The sequence below is a fragment of the Pelecanus crispus genome, chromosome 1 (assembly GCF_030463565.1).
Source record: "Pelecanus crispus isolate bPelCri1 chromosome 1, bPelCri1.pri, whole genome shotgun sequence".
Taxonomy (NCBI): domain Eukaryota; kingdom Metazoa; phylum Chordata; class Aves; order Pelecaniformes; family Pelecanidae; genus Pelecanus; species Pelecanus crispus.
Window position 1 is genome coordinate 225,736,055 of NC_134643.1, and position 25,698 is coordinate 225,761,752.

The 25,698-nt window shown below is 41.7% G+C and overlaps 1 protein-coding gene across 1 annotated transcript in view; it reads right to left on the minus strand.

Moving 5' to 3' along the window:
- C2CD3 (C2 domain containing 3 centriole elongation regulator) overlaps positions 1 to 25,698 on the minus strand; it is a 56,323-nt gene that overhangs the window by 13,445 nt on the left and 17,180 nt on the right. Inside the window, exons 15-29 of the mRNA XM_075723123.1 lie at positions 24,790 to 24,941; positions 22,871 to 23,114; positions 21,880 to 22,063; positions 20,887 to 21,067; positions 19,056 to 19,228; positions 17,992 to 18,112; positions 16,524 to 16,792; positions 14,909 to 14,998; positions 13,402 to 14,022; positions 12,223 to 12,540; positions 7,472 to 7,610; positions 5,249 to 5,313; positions 3,357 to 3,562; positions 2,508 to 2,608; positions 951 to 1,127 (exon numbers count right to left, since the gene is read on the minus strand). Coding sequence (XP_075579238.1) covers positions 951 to 1,127; positions 2,508 to 2,608; positions 3,357 to 3,562; positions 5,249 to 5,313; positions 7,472 to 7,610; positions 12,223 to 12,540; positions 13,402 to 14,022; positions 14,909 to 14,998; positions 16,524 to 16,792; positions 17,992 to 18,112; positions 19,056 to 19,228; positions 20,887 to 21,067; positions 21,880 to 22,063; positions 22,871 to 23,114; positions 24,790 to 24,941 — 3,041 coding nt within the window. The remainder of the gene's footprint in view (positions 1 to 950; positions 1,128 to 2,507; positions 2,609 to 3,356; positions 3,563 to 5,248; positions 5,314 to 7,471; positions 7,611 to 12,222; positions 12,541 to 13,401; positions 14,023 to 14,908; positions 14,999 to 16,523; positions 16,793 to 17,991; positions 18,113 to 19,055; positions 19,229 to 20,886; positions 21,068 to 21,879; positions 22,064 to 22,870; positions 23,115 to 24,789; positions 24,942 to 25,698) is intronic.

Genomic DNA, 25,698 nt, shown 5'->3' on the forward strand with positions numbered 1-25,698 from the left:
AAAAAAAAAAGCCTGTGGCAGACTGGTTTTATTTGTATCATTCTAGTCAACAGCATGCAAATATGCGAATACAAGATTAAGGGTTATTACTGAAAAACAGATCAGTAGGTAAGTGTTGAGGTTGCTCTGCCTAAGCAAGAGGATGACACTCAAGAGCAAATGCCAAATTAGCTATGAAAGTTAGGCTGGAAGTTAAAAAAAAAAAAAAAAGCTAGTTTTAAACTTACTTAATCAAAAGAGTTGGGATTTGAGATGACCTTCCAATAGAAGTCATAAAGCCAAGAATATTAATTGGCTTTATGACTGAACTTGATAAAAACCTGAGGATTTCTACCTGCTTAAGATCTAGGGATTTTATGATATATTGCTTGTGGAAGCAGGGGAAGGGATGGAATGACCCAGAAAGTCTCTTTCAGTCCTATATTCCTTCAGATAATAAATATTATTCTCCTAAAATTTATACCAGATTTCAATCTAGAATCTAGTCAAAAGAAAAGTGCTTCTAGTAAGGAGAAAGGCATCCTGCTGGGAAAGGACATCCTGCTCCGTGCACTGTGAAAATGCTTATAGGCTTGTTCTTGTATCTGTGAAAACCAACACAGAGAACTATTGGCTTAATAGTGCGTGTTGCGTTACAGATGTACAAAGATGGATAAAGCCAAGCATTCAATCCAGATGTGGAAACACTGCTGTTGCTGTTTCCCTTCAGAGACTCACAGCATTCCTGGAGCCTCAGTCCTAATGCAGAGTTGACCCCTAGTCCCTGCTTGTCCAATCTCATCTCATCCTGCTGTAAATTACACTGGTATCCCTCTGATACCTCTTCATCAGTAATTGTATATTTTCCTTTACATTTCCATTAAAATTGGATGCAAGAATTCTTCAGTCTCAAGCTCTGCTTTGCAAACCTGAGGCTTTGCGTTACCTTGTTGGCTATAGCTCCGCTTTACCTGAGAGCGGTTAGAAGAGAAGCGCGTGATGACAGCGATAACGAGTCCATCTTTGCCGCCCGGTGCGCGTTCCCTTCTGCTTGCTGCAGGGATTCATGAAATCTGCGCACATTCTGCATATGCTCTTCGTGACGAGGCGTGCGTATTCCAGGGGGACTAATTCTGCTAGAAACAGGCCTACGTTTAACAACGGAAAACAGTTTGAAATCTCCAGTTGTGAAAAGTCTGGCAACGAAGAATATTCGAGATCTTTAAATTCATTAAAGGGCCACCGATGGATGAAACTAACTCTTTCAAATGTCATCAGGAATGGCATTTACTGTTTCAGATTTACAGTAAAATAAACTGCAACTACCCTGTGTGCACTGGTTAATAGTGTGGCTGACAGGAGGTTGCAGCGAGGTGGGTGTTGGTCTCTTCTCCCAAGTAACAAGCAATAGGACGAGAGGAAACGGCCTCAAGTTGCATCAGGGGAGGTTTAGATTGGATATTAGGAGAAATTTCTTTACTGAAAGAGTGGTCAAGCATTGGAACAGGCTGCCCAGAGAGGTGGGGGAGTCCCCATCCCTGGAGGGGTTCAAAAAATGGGCAGAGGTGGCACTTTGGGACATGGTTTAGTGGGCATGGTGGTGTTGGGTTGATGGTTGGACTGATGATCTTAGAGATCCCTTCCAACCATAATGATGCCTAGTTTTTACTTTCATTCAAAAATAATCCAGCCACCAAGGCAGGAAACATGAAATTGTGACTCTCCCCTGAATTGGTTTAGTGGTGGACTTGGTAGTGTTAGGTTAATGGTGGGACTGGATGATCTTAAAGGTCTTGCGCAACCTAAACGATTCGATGATTCTATGATAGGGAATTTGCAGTGTCTGCTGGGAGCTGCCAAGCCAGCCGTTCAGACCAAATAATGGTGGCCCATGGCCCCTCTAAACTTCAAAGACACATACAGGAAAAGTATCATCTCCTACGTATGCTAAAGAAACAAACTGTGAATTAAAACGCTCTCTCACATGTTGCTAATTAAATATATAAACATCGGTGCTTGTTTTAAGGGACAGAAAGCAGGAATTGCTGCAGGATATCTGACAGTCCTAGTCCTGGAATGGACAATTTCACCAGCTGTCATTCACCGGCCATGGACAGGAGTGACGGTAAAAGAAAGGGGATGTATCAGTAATACTCTATTCTAACTTACGCTTATTATCCTTATTAAAAATAAACACAAACACAACCCTTATTCTTACAAAGGCCTGGAAGAAGTATCTGCCAGTTTTAGCAATGGCATCATGTGAATCCTAATGCAGAAGGGTGTAATGAAACAAAAGAAACATCAGGGAGAAGAAAAAGAACACCTGGCTTTTGCAGAAAGGTACCTGTCTCAGGATTTCTATCTCCTGGGCCACCAAAGGGAATTTGGTGTAATCTTTAAGTCCAAACACAGGGAAAGACCTTTGCCAGGGCTTGGTATTCTTTTCAGCAGAGTAAATAGGCTTCAGATAGGGAGATTTCTGAGCCCTGAAAATGATTAAAATGACCGACAGCCAGATGACTTACCGCTCTCGAGTAGGAACACCGACTTCCTTTGACAAGGTATTCGACATCCGCTTGGAAAGGCTTGTAGCATTACTGTGAGATGTTGGAAGGCTGGGTTTTGCCTAGAATACACAGGAACACTGCACATGAACCTTCCACAGCAAGAAAATAGAGAAATTAAAGTGCTGAGCTAGCAAACCAGAACTTAAGTTTTCTAAATAGCTTTAAATTTTCAAAGGATTTTCCAGCACTGAGCTGAAGTACCATTTAACACCACTCTTCTTTCAGAAACATTTGTTAATTCCCCCCACACTACTGAAGAGTAAACTGACGGAAAGTAGGGTATAGGGGCTCCATTTTAGGTGTATATCACACCCCAGCGTAGTAGGAAAGTCTAGAGAATAAAACACACACAAGAAACGGCAAATCTTCCAGAAGAATAGATTTCTGCCAAATTAGAAATTTCCTAACCAACGAAAGGCTGAATTTACAGTATATTTTTGGGCATCAGCTACCACCCAAAGCAGCAAGCAGAACAATGCCAGGCTCCCAGACATCCAAAACCACAGAATATTCTCCTAACAATAAAAAAAAACCCCAAACACCCACAAAGCAACACCAGAGTGAAGCCACTGGAGATGATCATAACCTAGGTTTGAATGAGTCTAGTGTTGGCCTGCAGCTACCATGGAAACATAGAGCAGCATTCTTAAACGAGGAATTAAGTGTTTCTGGTATATTTACACAGACTGATCCATTACAGTACTCTGAATTTGCTATGCTTGCTCATTACTTCAGAAACGCCCAGAGCCAGTGCTTGAGAATTAGGAATAATCAGATACGCACAGGGGAGGAAACTGAAGTACGTACTGAAGAACTTGCTGGCTGGGTCCGGATCCTCGCCTGCCTTTCTTCTTTGAGATTATTTATGTTTTGAAGAGGGGAAACTGCTACTTTGATCTGCCCTCGGCACTGTCCACCGAAGTCGGTAATATTGTACCACCCGCACACGAGCTGGAAGCCAGAAAGAAGAGGAGAAAGGTCCACTGATGCAAATCCGATCACTCGCTCAGTCTCTGGGGAAGAAGAATATAAAGCACGTATTAATTTAAACCGCACGTAAACAAAACTATTTCAGGAATGCTAAAATCAGTCAGTTATACAGCCCTTGAAATATGTCTAGACTTTACAGGGAAAGACATCTTATAAAATTGAAAAAATGGTTTAAAAGCTGACAGCTCTCATGAGGTAAAGAGCAAGTAAAGAGTGGAACAAAAAAAAGCAGAGGAAATAGAAAATAGAGTTTAAGGCAACAGAAATGAGACTTAAGATTTTGGTTGTTAACACGCTTCGAACTAAGAGACCTACGGTGCCTGACTGAGAAGCAGGAAAAAAATATTTCAAGCAATAAACCCAGCTTCCTCCCTATGGATTTGCGCAAAACAGCTGGCCCTATTGCAGCTGCTACTAACCTGAACACCTGTATCGGTGATAATTCACAGCAGGGTGAGGGGCTTGCTGCAGGTGTAAGAAAGGACTTGAGGGTTATGTACCCTATGCAATACTTAATCGGAAGAATTAGTTAAACAAGGGTTGTAATAAAGGGAAAAACATCCAGCTTTAAAATGGGCTAGACATAAGAGACAATCAGACTTGAAAAAATTAACCTGGCAGCCAATCCGGGGACCTCAGCAAATGCATTCCGCCTCCGGAATTGCATTCTCACTTCAGAAACTCCTGTTTCTTCCCTTTTGACTTTGCCAAAACTTTCAAAAATGCTGATTTGTCATTACACTGTTGCATTTTTGTGCGACATTTTGGCTTTTCTGTCTTGCAAATTTATCTGAAGTACAGAACAAACAACCCTATCCAAGAAAAGCATATTATTTGGATTACCTTAGCAGTTACATTCAGTTACAAATGTCCCTGCAGAGAAAATGAAAGACCAGGGCAGGGAGAGGGATTGGCAGGAGAATCAATGTGTACACACAGTACTCTGTATTATACAGAGAAAGGCTGAGTTACACAGGAAGTTTATTTTTGAAGCAAGAAATCAGTCAGCTGAACTTTAATATGTAAACAGAAAGAAAAAAAAAACAAACAGTATTTTAAAGATCATATCCTAGCAGTTTGAATTGTTGAAGAAGTAGGGCTGTCTTCCCAACACCAAACACAGATTTTTGCACTTGCTTGGTACCAATTAAATATTGGACGATCTGGGCTATCAACAAAACAAGCAAACAAGTTTGAACTATTAGCATCTTTTATCACTTAAGAATAAACAGCAGGTTCAATAAAAACGCTTACAAAAAGCTTCTATGTTGTTAGGTTTGAAAGCCAAGGCCTTCAACTCCCCCAGTGAATGCTGAGACTGGATACAGGAGCAACTGTTAAAATATATCCATGCCACTATAAAAGTATTTGATTACAACTGGCTGACCACACTTCAGAGACAACAAACAGCATATGAAAGACACAATAAAGAACTTCCTTCACTGGGAAAATCCTACCTTTAAAATACTGTCAACTAAAAATGGAACCAAACATTGCTAGATGATTAATGGGGAAAAGAAGGACGATAAGGGGCAGGAAATCAATGGATATTTATCTCCAGCATTCTTCTCATCAAGGCAAAAAATATCTTTACAATTCTACTCTCCAATTTACTCAATAGAATTTATTTTACTTGCATTAAAAACAAGTCACCCAAGGAAAGGGATGCAGACAAGACACTCCTCTCAGTCCTGCACCACAAACCTTACCTGCTTTATGCCACACTTTGAAGACCAAGGTTTGCTGAGGATCCAGCAGAAGTTCTTTGGATAATCTGTTAAGAATGAAGTCATAATTTGTTATGCAAAGTAGGAAAAAAGAGCAAGCGCAGTAAAATGCCTCCAAAGATTCAACGCCATTGCATCTATCCAGACAAACCACTTTCCTTCTGGGATGATGGGGGCAGGGGGAAACACAACAAAACCCCAAATCATTGAGCCCTCAAAAGCATAACTATCTTTACGTGGTTTTGGCTTTTGCTTTTTCAAGAAGCATTTCCCTCTCCTCGCTCTTGTTGTAAATTTAAAATAAATAAAATAAGAAAATATTTAAATAAAACCATGAAGAAACAGAAATATAGTTTATCTCATGACTGAATAATACAGTGACAGCAAAGCACTGGGGTTATGGTTGAAAGCTGTAATATTTGCAGTTGATTTCTGGAAAGAAAAACCCTGAAAATTGAAGTGTCAAATGTAGAACAGCTTTGAAGTTGCTTGAAGCACAGCTCAGATATGACTCTGAGCATAAGCAACCTCTGAAATAAAACTTTTTAAGCTTCAGCTATCAATCTTTCAATGGTTTCATCTTCATATTACAAATTCCCTAAAGCCAAAAACCCATCTCAGCAGTCTGGCAGAAAAGCCCACTCCTATGCAGGCACTGGTATATATTGGCATGCATTTTGTGATCACAGAATCATAGAATCATAGAATCATTTAGGTTGGAAAAGACCTTTATCATCCAGTCCAACCATTAACCTAACATTACCAAGTCCACACTAAACCAATTCAGGGTAGACTAGACTAAACCATGTCCCAAAGTGCCACCTCTGCCCGTTTTTTGAACACCTCCAGGGATGGGGACTCCACCACCTCTCTGGGCAGCCTGGTCCAATGCTTGACTACCCTTTCCGTGAAGAAATTTCTCCTAAGATCCAATCTAAACCTCCCCTGGTGCAGCTTGAGCCCATTTCCTCTCGTCCTATCGCTAGCTACTTGGGAGAAGAGACCAACCCCCACCTCACTACAACCTCCTGTCAGGAGCTGCAGAGCGATCAGGTCTCCCCTCAGCCTCCTCTTCTCCAGGCTGAACACCCCCAGCTCCCTCAGCCGCTCCCCACCAGCCCTGTGCTCCAGACCCTTCCCCAGCTCCGTTGCCCTTCTCTGGCCACGCTCCAGCACCCCAATGTCCTTCTTGTAGTGAGGGGCCCAAAACTGGACACAGCATTCCAGGTGTGGCCTCCCCAGTGCTGAGTACAGGGGGACGATCCCTGCCCTGCTCCTGCTGGCCACAGTATTCCTGATACAGGACAAAATAAATTCAGTATGCTTTCTTGTTGCCTGTAACAGACTTGTTCTGCCTAGTTTAGAAAATGCTTTTGGCTACTGCTTTGGAATTAATTTAAAATCTGGTATAGAAACACTGGGGAAACCACGAGACTGCAAAACCAGGTTTATTCCTGAATATTACCATGTATGACTTCATCTGCCAAGGTTCCTTGGAGCAGTCAATTCATCTGCTCTAACTGACGCTCAGATATCTAAGTCCAAGCTACATTCCCTATGCTATTTTGGCAGTCACTGAAGATAAATAGGTATCCTTAGGGAATTTTGTCTTAAGATGGGTCTCTAACACAGGTCAAGTGACTCAGCGTCTGGAGGTGCCTGCGTCTCTCCAGTGACTGCAGAGGAAGCCAAGGCTGAACAGCTCTGAGACAGAAACCTAACTTCCAGATATATAAAGTTTCAGCAGGTGAATCCAAACTTAGAGCTCTGGTCCTGAAGCAGGGCATAATTTCTAAGCATGAAACAAAGTAAAACATACAGAAAAAGCCAATAAATTGGATCAAGTCTTACTTAACCTTGCTAAGAGTCCTTTAGCAATTAGCAGCCCCTTCCTCTAGACGGGGAAACTACAGGTGAGCGGAAACAGACTGACTCACCCAAGGTCTTAAGGCAAAATACAACGCAGCCAAGGTTCCGCGCACGTCAAACTGCCCTTTCTCACGTTAGCTTTAAGACCGAGCCTCCTCAAACAACTTTTCACCCAGTATCAGCACGTGGTGATCGCAAAGCATGGAAACAAGCGTTTTTAGCTGAGTACAGGCCTGCTAAGTAGAAAACCACTCCCCTCGCAACTGGGTATGTCCTTTTCACACCCAGCCTGGCTGTCAGATCCAAAGGGTGTCTGTGCGAGTCCACATCGCTTACCTTGCTTGTTGCTGAAAGTCCCAGACCGGTGAGTCTGTATTTTCTATTACTGAAGTGGTTATTGGAGCATCTGCACCAGCCACAGCGAATGATACACAGCTACTGGGTGCTGTTACTTCACGTTCTGTCAAAGGACTCCCTAAATTTATACAGAATTAAATACAGATTTGTTATTAATAATTTTAAAAAAATCTAAAGGCAGTTCAGCAATTAAAAAACGATAATTAACAAATAAATTCACCATCTAGGAAATAGTCATTTTCATCGGTGTAGCTGAAAATACTTTATATTTACAATGGGAGCAAATATTATGGGAACCTTTTACAGAGCAGAAACTGGAATATTCAAGGAAGAAACGGAAAAACCTTTTGCCCAAGCTCATCTGAGAAGTCAGAGGCAAAGCTAGGAATAAAACCCAGGTCCCCAGGACCTTGTACCGGTGCTTGATCTACCCTCCATGCTGGACCACAGCGTTTGGCAATCCTAGCTGCAAACGTAGAAAATACCCAGTGTTACAAAAAGTAGTTTGACTCAACAGCTGGATTGCTGAGAGGAAGCTCACTTGTGTTGACTGAGTAAGAAAATGCACAGCCGGTGTTACCGATACCCACGGATTAATAAACTTTTTTATAGCCTCTATTAGTTCATCTCAGAAAGACTGAAACAGAGAAACGTAACATCCCCGCAAGGTCGAAACGAGTACCACTCTCATCTATTACAAAGATTTAAATACAGAGGAAAAAGCAGTATATACAATTTTATTTCAAATTCTTGCTGGCTTCCCTCCCAACTTTTCCCACCGGCTTTCATACCCATTGCAGAAGTGGGAGTTTATGTTACGGCTAGATCATCACAGTTCCCTGTATTTTCCCACGGTACGTGCTTTGGCCAGGGATAAAGCACATGGAAAGTAAAATACCGGTCACTATTAAGCGCACATGTGCTCCCGCCAGCCCCGCTACTGCACCAGCAGGAAATTTGAGAGAAGAAAGTCTGACGTAGATGAGGCCTTAACATTTTGGCCAAAACATCAAAGTTTCTATCAGAGTTAGGGAGGGAAAAATCAATTGCCTTCATGTCCTACTCTAGGGAGCTATACATGGGGCAGCAGGTAGGCTTTGCTGAAACTGGTTTTAAGTAGCTTCAGGAAATACCATTTTTAATCGATGCACAAACTAGACCTTTGTGGTTGCCAAGCTAAGCAACGAGGATGGCATTCACTCTGCAATGCAGCAGTGAAACCTTGACAAGACTCCTTGCGTAAACATAGTTCAGGGCTGGAACCATCAGCATTTTCTCCCTCATTCATCCTGAAATAACCGGGGAAAAGGTTTGTGAGAAAACAGATAATGAATTAACTAGCTTGACTTAATTAGGTATGTTTGCATTTAGAGGCAGATAGTTTCTCATCAGAGGAACGTAAGGTCAAAATAAGGGATGGAGCTAGGTGTTCCCCAGGTGCTGCTGGATGTTATGGATTAGAGATTGTTGAATGAAAACGGCAGAAATGATACAATCACTTGCACTGAATTATAGCCCAAAAAGGAGGAGAGATCCTTAGGGCCTCCTCCCTCCTGTACATGACCCTTCCTCCAGGCTTGGACCCTTTTAGTCACGTTCACATTAGTGAGATTAATTTGCTGCAGTGTATCATGGCTTGTAAAGCTGTAGTAGCATTTGACTGCTTACAGAGCTGTTCAGATGGTGAATTTGTAGCTGGCAAAATCTGCTAGGAGAAATGGACTTAGCCAAGGGGAAACAAGATCAGACTTTGCAACCAACTACTGCTCAGTTATTACAAATTGTTTCCTCCTTTCTGCTTTCCAAGGACTCAGCATGTGGCTTCGGACTTTTCCACAACCTTGCTGGCCAGAATAATCAAAACTGATGAGTATGAAGCTGATGTAAGTATAAATAATTCTCTTTTCCCCTGAAGTCTGATTCTCTGTGAAAATATGATCAAATGTGACTGATTTACAGTAACTTACTGAGTTACTGCTCATTTATGCCTTGACAATGAGGATTTGCTTGAGAAAAAGATTTTTGTTTTACAATATCCACAGTGACTTCAGCTAAAACGTGCCACACAAACCTCTTTGCAGTTTGATAAGACCGTAGATATGACAATTCAAACACAGACGTGGGCAATGTGAGCTCAGCTTAGAGAAATGAGCAAGACCTGTCTGGACTAGCTCACCACCTCCTGCATGTAAAGGCAGACCTAAAATCAATCTTTGTAGTCAAAGGCAAAACCAGCATTGCTCAAGTCTTAGCTTGCTTTAATTCTAGGAAAAGAAAAGCCTGTGACAGAAAGAATTGTTGGCTCTAATTAAGAAAGGTCAGCCATAATCAAAGGAGTCTTACAGAGCCTGATTTAGCCTAGCAACTCCCAATGCCTGAACCTTGCAAAGAAGTTACACTTAGAAATATTAATTTATAAACTAAGGTTTATATGGCTGAAGGGTTGCTGGAAATATGTTCTTTACGTAATTCTGAAAGGACAGTTGTCCATACGACAAGTCTCTGTAAGGAGCATCCTGGCAGAGAAGCCAGGAGTGGGAAAGGAAACTCCTTCCCTTTTGCTAGGGATAAATTGATGAATTGATAAAATTATGGCGTGATAACACAGCTAAAAGAGTCAAATGTAAGCCACGATTTAAGTGTAAGTAATTCTGATACATACGGAGCCCCACAGACAGTGATTGATAAATTCATGGACCTCCATCCCAGCGAGGTCCATGGAGAAGCTTGCACTCCTGCGCTTCTGGTTTGTAGCTGCTCTGGGGAGAGAATCGGGCTCCGCGCCTGCCAAACCAGCAGCCGTTCGCTAGCGGTGAAGCTTAACTTTAAAAAAACCCACCACAGATAGACGAAAATGAACAGACATCTATCCCCCAGGGATGCGAGAACTGTACAAAAAAAGATGAAAAACATAGAATCACAGAATCATAAAATCGTTTAGGTTGGAAAAGACTTTTAAGATCATCAAGTCCAACCATAACATGACAGGAAGAAGTTAGCAACTGCAGATTAAAGTGACTTCAGTCCTTAAAAGATGCATGGAAAATCCTGTTCTAATATTGCTCAAAACAGTGCTCAAAACAGAACTAAGTTAGAGAAAAGACTTGTTGGCCTGAACGTCCACATTTTGTAGAACTTCTGCTTTTTAATAGAATTCATTTAATTCCTTTCTAATGTTATGAAATTTAGGCTATTTCTTTATATTATTTGGAAGATGAAGAAAAAGAAAACAGGAAAATTGACTTCAGACCACGAGGCATATGAAGAGGCTTGGGGAAACATTTTGTATCTTCACTCAAATTTCTGAAAATTGTGTCTCTTAAGTAATTCTTCCAAAACTGCAGGAAGTTTGTCATCCATAACATACTGGACTGGCAATGTATTCCAGCCTTTTTATCAGTAAAATAATAATGAAACTGTTGTCATGAAGAATGAAAATTCTTCTTGAAACCAGCTTGTAGAGCATTTGTTTCAGGGTATCAGTTGCCTCTCAGTTAGTTACTTCTAAAAATCCTCTAAAATGATAAGTTGTTCAAACATGGAAATATTGCAACAGTGTACGCCACCAAAAGAAACCTCCTTTATCCCATCAAAAACTTTGCCGTAGCAAACAATGTTGCATCAGGTTTCCAAAGACTACGAATTCCAGAAGATGACAGGATCATTATAAAAAAAGCCATCTGTGGGGCTCCGTATGTATCAGAATTACTTACACTTAAATCATGGCTTACATTTGACTCTTTTAGCTGTGTTATCACGCCATAAAACGCCGAGTGCTCCTTTCTGGCACATCACCTGGACTGTGAAATAGTTGATCTTAACAGAGACGTTTCCAGTAGACTCACCTCGGGTCAGTTCCATATTCCTATTTCTAATTAGGTAGCGTGCAACGGCCCAAACAAGACCCAATCGCTCCAAGAGCTGAGCAAACACAAAGTGATCAAGTCATGCAGTGCTAGAGGTGCCCAAGGTGAAGGGTAGAGCACCTGATGTGTTTTAAAGGGTTTAACTCAACCAAGAGATTCATTTACAGACTGCAACTTGAGGGAAAACCAAAAGGCTCCAAAAACCTGCAAATTCACCGCGTGCGTTACACCGCCGCACATCAAGAACCAAACATCACCTGCTAGGGAGGCGTATTTTAATACGCTTAGCATCAATTTAAAATTCTTCGGTGACCCTCAGCGTAGCAACTAGCCACCGAACTGTAATGCCCACTCGACAGAGCGGGAAGCAGTGTGTCGAGCCTGGGTGAGCTCAGACTGCTCTGCCCTTCCGCTGCCCTTCCTCACTGCTGCGTCTGGCGGTCTCCAGATAGCACGAGTAAGCCAGCTTTACAAATTGGTTACATGCTAAAAATGCTAATTTGCAAGAGCCTTTGAGATATGAGTGTCTTGGGGTTAAGTTATTCAGATAACGCTTAACTTCAGAATTCAGCTGTCATCTGTAACAGTGAACGCTGTATTATTTATATTTTTGGATTTTATTAATAGAGATAGGCTGAATAGTTCAACCTCCTGCTTCCCCTGGACTTATACAATGACGCAATGCTCTCAGGGTCGCAACGCTACAAGGCCAAGCTCAAAACCCATCACATCCATTCACCATGCCGGAGTGCATTTGAGGATTTGGTTTTAAATTGCTCCATGCCGTACCTGTTATGAACAGATCCTGGGGGAAAAAAAAATAAAAAAAAGAAAGGAAAAGAAGGGTGGTGATGGTGGTGTTACCTTTTAAACTTAGATGCATTGCTCTTTCTACAAGGATACTAACAGCAACTGTGTTTTCCAGAAACATCACGTCGTCTTCTTGTGGTTTGCCATTGGTGCTTTCTGAGCTTATTATATCCAGTTTCTGACTCTGATTTTCAGAGACCTGTTGGCTCAGATCAGGTGCTTTCTCTGTGCCTTCATCTTCACTATTGCTGTACTCCTCAGCACAGTGAAGTCTGCCGGGCAGAGCAGCAGAAGTGGAAGAGAGAACGATGTGAACACGTACAGCAGCTCCTGCTAGGTTTGCAGCATTGCATCTGAACAACGGATAAACCCCTGTAAGAAAATTTGCAAACAAACAGCTAAACAAGCCAAATTAAAACTAGGATTTTGGAGAAAATCTGGTACAGCTCATTACAGTAAAGCTCTCACATCAGACCAGCAGAATGAATTTTGGTTTTCAGTGTAATTTCTGTGCAAGGTATCACCCAGTGCACCGTTAGAAGTATCAGCTTGTAAAGGTGAAAAGCAGGTGACCGATCCCCCAGATTGGGTACACCTTCATTTTCCCACTGGCAGCTCAGATTACTATTTTAAGTAGAGTCCTGGGAATAGTGCCTCTGCATAATTTCATACACATATATGGAAAATACAATACATATGCAGCATAAAATTTTGTTTTAACTCTTGTTCCTTCTCCCTTCCCTGAGCGCACTCTGAAGAATTGCCAATAACCTGTGCACAAATCCGTCTGCAAGCTGGTGGCTGATGGATACCACGTAGATGACAGAAACCTAAGGAACCGAACAAAGCAGAAGTTTCCATGACCTTCTTGGTGTCTAGTCCTTTGCTCTGACTGCAGGCATTCAGCCTCCTTGAGAGACATTATTCCTACTCGTTCTCACTCTACCATGATGCCAAATCCGTAATTCTGAAGAAACAGTCTTCACCAATCCACGCAGGCTAATTACTGATCATTACTGCCAATTTTTCACCCATTTAAAGTTGCTGAGTTTTGAATTCAGAGAAGCAAGCATTTTAACTTTGTTTATCTTCAGTGAAAGGAGGAGATGAGCGCATGTTGCATAAAGGACAAAACAAAGCTGTAAACATTTTGCCTAAAGCGACTAGAGAAGTAACCAAACTAAAACATCAATAAAGAGGAATGAAACATGACAATGGTCTTTAGGAACTTACCACTAACACTTAGTGTTGTCCTTGACCTCTCCGCTAACGCTGCCAGGTCGACATAGGCAGATCCAATAAGCCGATCTGTATCAAGTGGTCTTTCCACATCATTTTCTTTACCATATGCCCACCACACCTGGATTTCTAATTTCTCCTCTCTGAGGAACCAAAGCAGTCCTTGGCTCCTTCTGAGAGTCACCTTGTTGGGTTTCTTAAAGTTCACTGTAACGTTCTTTGTGTCGTCACTCAATTTTGGCCTCCGAAGCAAAGTCCAGGTGGCTTCCTGATTATACAGCTTATACCTGAGATAGCAATAAGTGCTTTTATTTAGGTGCGTCTGGCCTGCAAGCAGCACACAGTGGACTGGCAGCCATACTCTTGGAGTTGAGATGGTCACGATCGCTGGATTGGCACTCTGCTCCCATTCATCGCTATCGTCCACGCTGTCTTCGTGGCTCTCTTCACTGTTCCATCCTAAGAGCTTCGCGGCCTCCAGAATGCGCTCTCTGTCATCCTGATGAGCAAAGGTAACAGAAAGTTCCAGTCCTCCCACAATGGCCTGCATGACGTTTGTGCAGTGCGAAGGCATTAAATCTTCAGACAGGGTAATGGGGTACCAGCCTGTAATACCTTCAGGAGAAAAGATCTTAATTAGACTTATCCTACCTTTTAAAAACATCGGTAAAGAATTTTCCGCTCTCTGGTCATTAGTCAAGGACCAGTACTTGAAGTGTTTCTTTCTTGTGAAAGTTTGGAATTTCTCAAATTATTTCTAACCTGAAAAAGCAGCAAACTGTTAGAAATCAGAAAACCTCACCGGTAGTTCTGATCCCAAAGGCATTTTAGTTTCCATTTCATTAACAACACTCACTTTACAACAAAACTATACCCCATGAATCTCCAGTTATAAAATTAGGCATTCTCAGTGTTTTCCTCCTCTTCTCCCATTAACAATAAACCCAAAACTTCATGTTGGAGAAAACTAGCACTATACTGAGATTAAAGCAGAAATAACCAAGTTGATAACGAAAACATTATTATTACAAGACATTATCATCACAAACTAACACTATAGTTTTATATAGTGTTATATATAGTAAAATAGAGCAGATATTTTACATCTAGTTTAAAAAAAGTTAATCCAACTGCTCTCTAACCTATCTAAGCCTTTGTTTCAGGCTTTGACATCTCAAAAGCAATCATTGGTCCTCCACTGGACACTACTACTCTTGGACTTTTCACCTTAAGGTAGAAAATAAATGGCACTGAATAAAACACTATAGAGGTTAATATTCATTCAGCTACTATACATCCTACACTCTGAAAACTGACCTTCAAACAACAACCTTTATATGAGTTTTCTAATACAGGATTTTTAATGAAGGCACGTGCAATGTCTGAGAGAACTTTGGTCTAGAAAACAAAACAACCCCCCCAAAAATGGGAATGAAAATTGTTTTAAGCAATTACTATAGCATTTAACCAGCATGTCAGCAGCATAATGCTGTTGTATTACCTGATCTTCTTTTCAGCAGGTCTCTGGTTGGAATTGTGACTGTCCCAAGAAGATAATCTCTTGATGTCCGAGCTGCCGATGTCTCAGTGGCTGAAAAAGAAATCATTTTGCAAATACACTGAACTGGAACGCAAGATTTAAAAGTGATTCAGACAGTATCGCCTTTGAAAGAAAGCTGTGTTGCCTTAACAGCAAATAGCTCAGCTGGCATTCTGAAAACACTTTTAACCCACGTAAAAAGGACAAAGTCAAAACAAATGGCCCAGTCCATATCAGGACAAAATCTGTGAGAAACAGGGGTGTGAAGAAAACCGGTCTGTAGGCATAGCCAGTGCACATTCATTACAGGACACACGCTCCACAAACACTGAATCTGGAGCAACTTTTAGGGAATATTTCCACAGATGAACATTAAGCAACCAGTGGAGAGCTAGTGGTCAGTTACACTAACAACATGCCACTCCTGCATTTTCTCCCCCAGGAGTAAAAAACAATGTCATCTCTAGGTAATTTTTGTTTATAAAATAATTCTACAACATGTTATGTTGTAAAAGAATCCTGCCTATCTGCTACAGGATCATTGGAGGATTTTAAGCTATCATTTCTCTGAACCTCCGTTACAAGATTCAACAAGGCCAAGTGCCGGGTCCTGCACTTGGGTCACAACAACCCCACGCAACGCTGCAGGCTTGGGGAAGAGTGGCTGGGAAGCTGCCTGGCCGAAAAGGACCTGGGGGTGTTGGTCGACAGCGGCTGAACATGAGCCAGCAGTGTGCCCAGGTGGCCAAGGCGGCCAACAGCATCCTGGCTTGTATCAGGAACAGTGTGGCCAGCAGGAGCAGGGCAGGGATCGTCCCCCTGTACTCGGCGCTGGGGAGGCCGCACCTGGAATGCTGTGTCGTTTTGGGCCCCTCACTACAAGAAGGACATTGGGGTGCTGGAGCGTGTCCAGAGAAGGGCAACGGAGCTGGGGAAGGGTCTGGAGCACAGGGCTGATGGGGAGCGGCTGAGGGAGCTGGGGGTGTTCAGCCTGGAGAAGAGGAGGCTGAGGGGAGACCTGATCGCTCTCTACAGCTGCCTGACAGGAGGGGGCAGGGAGGGGGTGTTGGTCTCTTCTCCCAAGTAGCTAGCGATAGGACAAGAGGAAATGGCCTCAAGTTGCACCAGGGGAGGTTTAGATTGGATATTAAGAGAAATTTCTTCATGGAAAGAGTGGTCAGCCATTGGAACAGCCTGCCCAGAGAGGTGGTGGAGTCACCATCCCTGGCAGTGTTCAAAAAACGGGCAGATGTGGCACTTGGGGACATGGTTTAGTGGGCATGGTGATGTTGGGTTGACGGATGGACTAATGATCTTCGAGATCCTTTCCAACCTTAGTGATTCTATTCTAGTTTTACTTTCATTAAAAAATAATCCAGCCACCAAGGCAGGAAACATTAAATTAATTATTACTCTCCCCTTAATTGGTTTAGTGGTGGCCTTGGTAGTGTTAGGTTACTGGTTGGACTGGATGATCTTAATGGTCTTTTCCAACCTAAACGATTCGATGATTCTATTCTATGATTCCATGATTCTGCAGCAGCATTCAGGCATTGTAATCACTTCTCCTCCTTACCCGACTTGGTGCTCTGATGGTAGATAGAGAAGACAATATTGGCAGACTGCAAGAGTTCCCCCAGACAAGAGGCTTCTCCGCTACTTTTCTGAATGACGAGGTTACAAGGAAACTCGACGTGGTGCTCAAACTCTGGGCAGAAAGTACAAGCCACAGCTCGTGTGTTGCGTCTCTGTGCCTCAGGTAGGAAGGAGAGGTGCACAGAGACATAAGCATTAACTCCCACACCCGCATAGTACTGGACTGAAGGGTTCTTTTGTGCCACAGCTCTTCATTTAGTATGTAAAAAGAAAAGAAGAAAGAGAATGAATATAACATACAAGGAATCTAGGAACCAACACAATTAAAGCAAAGGTTGCAAGGCTTCATGGTGAAAAGACTGGACAAAACAGTGAATGTTGTAAGTCAAAACATGCGGGTTCTGGCTGCGTATTATTTTTCACCATTTTTTTTCATCTGAACATACTAGGAACAGATATGAAATGGTGAGAGTAACTATCACAAGGTCCATCACTGGTGGCTGTGCTCTTATCATTGTCAGGATCTGAGCCCAAAGTGGTTGTGAAAGTACTCAGCACCTTTAAAAATATTCCATACTGTAGAAAAAGCTGTAGGACACCTGCTCCAGAAGGAAGCAAAAGGCCAAGCCAAATTATTTTTAGAGACTAGTACTGAGGAGCAAAATGGGGTGAAATTAGCAGATGGAATTATTTACAAGTAAAACAGACCCGGGTATTACTCGGGTCATACACCTGAAGGATGAGGAGTCTCAGGTCATTCTACTTAACTTCTCCAAGCACCATACGGCAGCAATCCTCATCTTACAGAGTCTGCTTGAATTAAGATGGATCAGGAGCTCAGCAACACTGAGAAACGGTCAGGGAGCGCTGCTCTAGAATGACAGGAGCCATCCTTCTCTTATGGAATTGACTCTGTCTCTTCTAGCCCATTCTTTCTTAATTCTTGAAAATCACATATTGGAACTAAGTTCAGGTGATACCGTGCACTTAGAGCAGCAGCCTTCTGGTGAAATGGAACATGTTTCATTTAGTAGTTAGTTTACCAATATTTCCAAAGTGAAATTCAAGAAAACAAATCTCAGCTGGCTTTTAAATAGCATCAGCAGCACCAAGATCCAACGCCCAAATAGGTACCATTTTATATCAGCCAATTTTTGTATCAGCCTTTGGTGTAGAAAAGCATGGAAATGTAGAAAAATGTGCCCTTACAATCTCAAGCCTTCTGCAGAATGAATGCTACCACGCTGTACTGCAGCTTAAGGGACAAAATTAACCACTGATGTTCTTTGTAAAGTTATTTTCACTTCTGATCAGAACCCAGTTTGAATCTCAGTCTCTGCAGATGGGAAGTTGGCTAGTTACAATTTGTTCTAATCTAACGTCTCAGCCTGCTGCCTCCAGATAAAGCTATTTTAAGAGAAAATCTTCCTTTTTGAATTAGGCTTTACCTAGCTGCTGCTTGCAAACCAGCTGCTCTGTGTATTTGTACAGAAAGAGAAACAACTTGAGCAGTTAGTCCTGGTGCTGTTTTCATGGATCGTTGGTATCTCACACTCACATCTAGCAAGCCTGGATTAAAGGAAAGAAAGAAAGGAAAGAAACGGTCAGTTTTTTATACAGCTACATCCAATACAATCAATACTTAGTTATACCTCTTAATACAAAACTTAGTCTATTAATGCAAAAAACCGACTCCATATGAAATCCATTGAGACTGACTGTGCAAGATGCTGTACTTCAGCCAGAAGTTATGGCCTGTTACAGGAGGCACAGAAGGAAATTTTAAGGACTGCATCCCACAACCTGACCTACCGGCAGTCAGATCAGATGGTCTTAATGGCTTCTTCTCTATGGGAAATTTATGGCATAGTAAAACTAGGAGAGGCTGTTTAACCCAGCCGCGCCCTCATGCGTGCATTCATTGTAATACTTTTAAAATATCCTACTGCAGTATTTCAACGCATCTTTTTTATAGCACTGCAGTGACAATATCTTCAGAGACAGCTGCTGCCGCACGTGGCTAGCCTATTAAGAAAATAATTGAAGCATACGGAACTCCCTCTCCAGCCCCAGCTTTTTTATGGCCATTTTTTCCAAGAAGCTACCTCAGATTTCCTCGGTGGCCTTCCCAGAGCTGATGTTTGTATCTTTTGAAAGAACCACAGCAGAACAGAAAGGTATCTCTGCCCGCACCACGTACCATAAACAGCCCTTCTTCAGACCTCCCATTCCCTACCTTACGTGGGATGCTTAACTACAGACTGTGGCTTATTTGGCAACTAAGCTGTTCAATACACAGGGAGGGCTTTTTTAAACATGTCAGGAGTGTGAGGGTTGCTCACGTTTAATCACTGATTCTTCACTAGGTATGGCGACAGTGAAAGCTGGAGGAAAAACATTCAGGGCTGGTACCAGTTTCCAGCACAAATACATATATTTTTTTTTCCCTTGGCAGCAAATACACAGACTTTCACTTTTAAATATAAAGGGAAAACCCACAAGCCTTCCTTACCTGAAGAGCGCAGATGAAATTCCTCAGAGGAATCAGTCCTGGGGACCAATGGAAGATTAAAAGTCTGTATCCCTATTTCTTCACGGTGCTGCATAGTCACCATGGCACACAGCCGTGACAAAGGCAAGGTCCCTTTGGCGACCATCTGGTCTCTGACATTTGGGTAATAATACCTGGTAAGACACAAAGAAGCAGCATCAGTCACGCTGTTTTGATGATGACAAAATGATCATGATTTCTCTCAAGACTGTACAGAAGTCAACTTTAATTTGGGTGTCTTCAAACGCTAGTTAGTCTCCTGACAGCTAAGGGATAAACTCAGGTAAGTGAATTTCCACAGGAGAAAAAAAAAAACCCAAAACAGTAACTGCTGATGTAGATAATGCTACAAAAGTACTTTTGCACTAGCCATAGCAAGTCAACTAGCAGAAACTCTATGAAAAATTGACACCCCAAATTAAAACAAGAGAAGGATCTGGCACCAAGTACTCTCCACTCTCAATTTCCATTAAGAAATAAAAATGCTACTTGCAGAACAGATTTGTGGTACCAGTTTGTGAGTGTACAAAATGACTCTAGGCCATTTCTTACTGTGCTACTTGGCTTCAGACTCATCCCAAGATGAGTTTTGGCACTGTATCTAACGAACAACAGGGAGACCAGGAGAAAGGCGGACACTGGGTTTTCAGGAGCAGTGACTGAATAAGGTGGTAGTGCTATAGACTTGTGTTTCTCTTTCTATTTTGGGACAAATCCTGAACATTAATTGACTGTTCGACTCTGGGGTAGAGCACTGCCTGAACAGTACTCCCAACATCTTGGAGTATTACACCTGTTGGTTTCTACTTTCTCCCCCGTACACTTCTAGGAGTAATTCAAGATGCTGACAGAATCATAGCAAGAACTCTCTTGATTTGGAATCTGGCAGTCAGTAGCTAATCTCCTTCCTAATTACAAGGATCTGTTGGTAAGCTTTTTCCATTTCAAATACTGCAAACTGGCAAGAGGATGTCTACAGAATTCTTAAAAAGCTTCCAGCTCGGAAATTTGCTCCTTTCACCCAAAACAGCCTAAATTTACCAGCCACTATCAGTGAGTGGTCAGGGCAAGATTAAACCAAAGTCCAATCATCCTCAGGAAAGTGAGCAAAAGCACATTTTTAAAATGCCAGGTACTAACAATTGGTCGCTTCAACTGCTCTGGTCATTACCAACATCAATGTAAACACATCCAGCATGTAATAATTCTCATGGGAACTTGCAAATTTTAAATAGCTTTGTTTACCACAGAATGAACACATTGTAATTATTATAATTATGCTTTTCTTAAGCTACCTGTCTTCATGGTCTCTGCTTTCCGTTACTAGTAATTAGTTGCAGTTGCCAAAGAAACTACAGTTTGAACTTACAAACATTTTATAGTATATACTTTTGTACTCAGTGACTTGTATTAGGGGAAAAAAATAAAAACCAAACCCAATGAAATTATACAGCCAGGGTGATATTAAGTAAAATTTAGATGTGCCAAGCATTTAAACACTACTTTTAGGTCACTATGTTGATAACAAAGTGGAAGAAAGCAAACTAAGAGCACACACTTTCTAACGAAATTGTAAGAAGAAAACAATAATCAGCACTCCTGAGGGCGGGGAAAGGCTCACATGTCTTATATGCAATCTCAAACGCAGATATTCATCACCAAATGTTGAGGAGCTCACCATTTTTTCACTTATTATTAAATATTCATCCCATAGCTAAAGATTTTTCAATACCAGCTATGTCTCTATCTGTATTGCTGTGACATCTACAAAGAACAGGATGTGATTCTGTACCTGCACCAGACTTCAAACTGGATTCCTCCTCCAGCCGCTCCTGATGCCATAAATGCACCAACCAGGAGCCTCTGGACTGGGACATCAGCAGGAACCAACAAAGAATGATGATGCTCATCATTAAAGATGGGATCAGGGACACACAAAGTGGTTGCTGTGCGAAATGGCTTTAATTTGATGCCTACAAGTCAAGCAGAGTTGGTTAAAAATGGTTGCATTTGCGGGTTTCAACCTTTTTCTATTTGCAAGTCCTTCAGGAGGTAGGCCCTGTGGACAGTAAGTTAAATCCTCCCACCAGAAGGCTGGCTCTTCTGAGTTTCACTTCACAAATCTTTTACAAGCAATGCAGCCAGTCCCATGAACCTGCAAGCCACAGGCTGAAAACTACTGTTTAATGTGGCTGGAAGCTGACATAGTCTACAGGAGTTGCTATGGAACAATGTTACTGACTGTCATTTTTTAGAGGAAATGTATGTTAGAGATTCAAAGCACTCAAGATCAACATTAAGTCCTTTTCTACAATTGCAATTATTTAAATACTGTTTTATAATCCTAGTGATCTAAACCAGTCAAGTCTTCTCTTGGTGTATCCATGAAAATGAGCATCTTGAAAGGCTTGCATATGTAAAGCCTTTGTTGAATTTAACTGTATACAACCTTAGTATTCCCTGCGAATCTGTTCTTGCATCTTCACGGGATCAGTTGGTGAAGCCCTCTAGGATCTTTACAAAAAGGTACCACATGAAGAGATTCGGAACTAGGCAGCTTTTTTTACTAGGAACTTTTGCCACCTGCCTCAGTCAAAGCAGGCTTTTAATTTACCGACACAGCCCAAGTACAGTTGCATGCAGATCTTCTGAGGAAAGCAAGCACTGGCTGCGTTACGGAAGCTCAGAAAAATATAAACCCTCTTACTTAAGCAGAGAGAACATTACTAAACAACATTTAACAAAAGCAATGCTCAAATAAGGACAGATTATAGAAGAAACTCACCATCCTCCTGCAATTCAGTTCCTTGCAGCGCACCACAACCATCCTCTTGAACTGGGAAATAGTACTGTACGTAGCAGTCAGCCTCTCCCCAGACAGTGGACTGCAAGGGAGTGAGTCCTTTTACGCTCTCCACATGTATCTCAAACATGTGCTCCATCAGGTCTTCCCCCTCTTGGTCTAACTGCTAAGAAAACAAAGGAAATCCACATGGAAAAGACGACTCTTCAGGAAACAGCATACAAGAGGACTGGGAACATGAGATCCAATTTAATTAGAAGTAGATGATTTTGGACTTTCCAGGAAAAATTGGTAGAACATCATTTATAAACATCTTGCTTGTCTTTCTCAGGCCCCCTCTCCTCTTGTTTGAGGCAGCTGTGCTTAAACTGCAAGACTGGGCCAACCTTTATGGTTGGCCTCAATGATCTACAGTTGGACCATAGATCTCGATGATCTTAAAGGTCTTTTCCAACCTAATTGATTCTATGATTCTAAGATTCTAAGAAGCCTGAGACAGGGGGCTCAGAACCACTGTCTGCTCTTTTCTTCCTAAAGTTCACAGAAAGCAAATTTTTTTGGAAAGATTGAAATGCAATTTTTTTTCCTGCAAAAGTCAAAAACCACAGCACGTAAAAAGCATGAAAGTTCATACACATCCAACCCAAAGGTAGTGGCAGAACCCATATGGTACAGAATAAGGCTGTGAGAGTTAAGATTTTCTCGAATTTTTTTTTTTTTACTGCACTTGTCATCTAGATTGAAGCAGTGGATATGCAGGGCAGTAAAAAAGGCAATAATGTCAAGACTTATGAGGGAAAGTGGGTAAGAAAAGAGTACAAACAACGTAATTCTGCAAAGAACGTGATAATTTTTAACAAAATTGGCTACAGCATCAAAAGAGATTGGGGATCACTGGTCTGTTAGTGAACCCACCGGTAAAATCCTTTTCACGTGTCCATAATGACAAGAATGGGAATTTATTGAACAATACCATTGTGGGCTTTGTAGGAGGAGGGTCCAGAGAGTGGGAAGGGCGCTGCGTGATGGGAGGTACCATTCCTTCTTCGTTTTTTAGCCTTTGCAGTGCCACTATTTGATCAGCTGATCCCATCGCCAGGATGACCCTCAGGCTTCCACTTCTACTGCCAGTAAAAACATCTATCACAGGCATATAGCTGTCCACAGCAACCACTGGATACTGAGCTTGAAGAAGCAGGTGGGAAATCTTTGGATCTCTAGAACAGATTAAAACAAGAAACCAAAACAAGCCCCAGCATGAGAATGAGCCATGTGAATGTGAACACGGTCACGGAAAGCTCATTTTAGATGGGACTTCCAATGCAGTTAGAAACCAACCTATCTCCACTCCTCCCAAATCCATCTCAATTACATTAGTCTTCACAAAGCACAGATCCATGAGCTATTTTCAGCAATGAGAAAGCACAGCTCTCCAAAAAACTAAAATGGCCTTAGCTATAAGCCAGCCTAGAAATCTGTGAGCGAGATGATGAACTAGAACAAGACTCCTATTAATATACTGTAGCCACATTATAGTTTTATGAGGCAGTTCTGTGCCTTTGGGGATGGACTTGGGCAGGAAGAGAAGAAGGAACAGGGACAGTCTCCCAGAGAAATGTAAAAACCTCTAATTATACACAGAAGATATACACAACTAAACTACAGTGGATTACTGAAAAAAAATATACAAATGACACGCTAATTAACAAAGTAGTGGCCAGTCAGTTCCAGCACCATCTGATTTCCACCTATCACTAGTCTGACCAAAATAAAAGGAATTAATCCTTTGCATTGGAAAGAATCTCTTCTGTCCTGTACTTCCATTAATTTAATTTGTTTTAAGTAGGTGTAATACTTGACTGAATGAGAAGCCAAAACATTGAACCAAAAAGAACAAAGAGCTCTAGAGAGACTCAGTGGATAAGACGACAATTAAAACATGAAGTATTTACAGACCTTTTTGATACCGCAAGCATTGTCCTGTGCTGTGCAAACTGACAGCGTCCCTAGCAAGGGGATCTATAGGAGGTTGTAGTGAGGTGGGTGTTGGTCTCTTCTCCCAAGTAGATAATGATAGGATGAGAGGAAATGGACTCAAGCTGTGCCAGGGAAGGTTTAGATTCGATATTAGGAAAAATTTCTTCACAGAAAGGGTAGTCAAGCATTGGAACAGGCTGCCCAGAGAGGTGGTGGAGTCCCCATCCCTGGAGGGGTTCAAAAAACGTGCAGAGGTGGCACTTTGGGACATGGTTTAGTGGGCATGGTGGTGTTGGGTTGGCAGTTGGACTGATGATCTTAGAGGTCCTTTCCAACCTTAATGATTCCTAGTTTTTACTTTCATTATAAATGATCCAGCCACCAAGCCAGGAGGCGTGGGGTTGCTACTCTCCCCTTAATTGGTTTAGTGGTGGACTTGGTAATGTTAGGTTACTGGTTGGACTGGATGATCTTCAAGGTCTTTTCCAACCTAAACGATTCGATGATTCAATGATTCTATGCAGAGCATAATCAGGAACAAAATCACTCAATCAGTCGCAACCTTGGAAAATCACCTATGGAAAGCCACACTTACTTCTCCCGTGCAGTCGCTTTGACCTCTTACAGTTTTACTCTTCCACAGGACCACAAGTTAACCTGGCTCCAAACCCAGTGCAGCACAGCATCTTTATTTCTCACAGTCTACTTGTATTTCTGTACAAGGACAGCGTAACTTACCCATATACCGCTCAGCATAGGAAAGTGCCAGAGGAAGCTTGGCAGGACAAAAATGCCTTTTGCTATAAAGTATAATTAAGAACGCTCCCACGCAAACCCTAGACGCCATCCTTCCCTTCTTTGAGCATCAGTTAGGATATATCCCAACCCAATAAAATATGGAACAAAGATGTTTACTTGAATGAGATGTAGAACTGATGCACAGGAAGTTTCACTAATCCTAGCAGTCTGTCACAGCCAGGGCTTCCCATCTTGTTCCATGCTTCAATAATCATGACGTTGTTCTTCAGCCGCTCCAAGTGTTTGGAAGTCAATGAAAAAGGCATCACCTGAACGAGTTTAATGCAGAATTAGTAAACAGAATACACTGGAAGCTATTTGCTAAGTACAGAGCATTCTGGTAACGCTACATTATTCCAGTCTAGAGAATTGTGCTCTTTAGAAATGGAAATTAAAAATTAAATGCATACTTGCCTAAACAAGTTTCAGAAAACTGGTAGGCTTGGAAAAGAGCTAGCCAGGAAAATAAATGCAATTTAGATAAATTGTAACATAAGATCATATGCTATCTTAAAAACCATGGCTTTTATCTTTCAACGCCTGTTTAGTAAACAACGAATAAATCATTTCAGACAACTGTTTCAGATGTCTTTTACTATGTTTTTACATTTCATTCTTTCAGCTGAAGACTAAGGAGTCTCACAAATCACTAGGTATTGTTAAAAGTAAAACAACTGCAATTGAGCATCCTGACATTTCCAAAGAAAAATGTCCATAAAAAGATTATAAACTCGTAACATTATTAAATGCCTGAAATTCTGGGGGAAGGCTCTGGCCCATGTTAGGACAGTAACCCACGCTTCTGTTCTGATATATCCATTGAGAAGAAAAAGAACACCGAGCAACAGAACAAATAAAAAAAATTTGCATCTACATACCAGGATGCCATCAACAATATGTTTTCTTGCCAAAACAGAAGAAAGGAGAAGTCAACTTTTTTTTAAGTTTTAACCTAAACTTTTCTGACTATTTTTCTTTTGTACTCCAAAAATCTTGCTTATTATTTGGATGATTCAAGGAACTGCA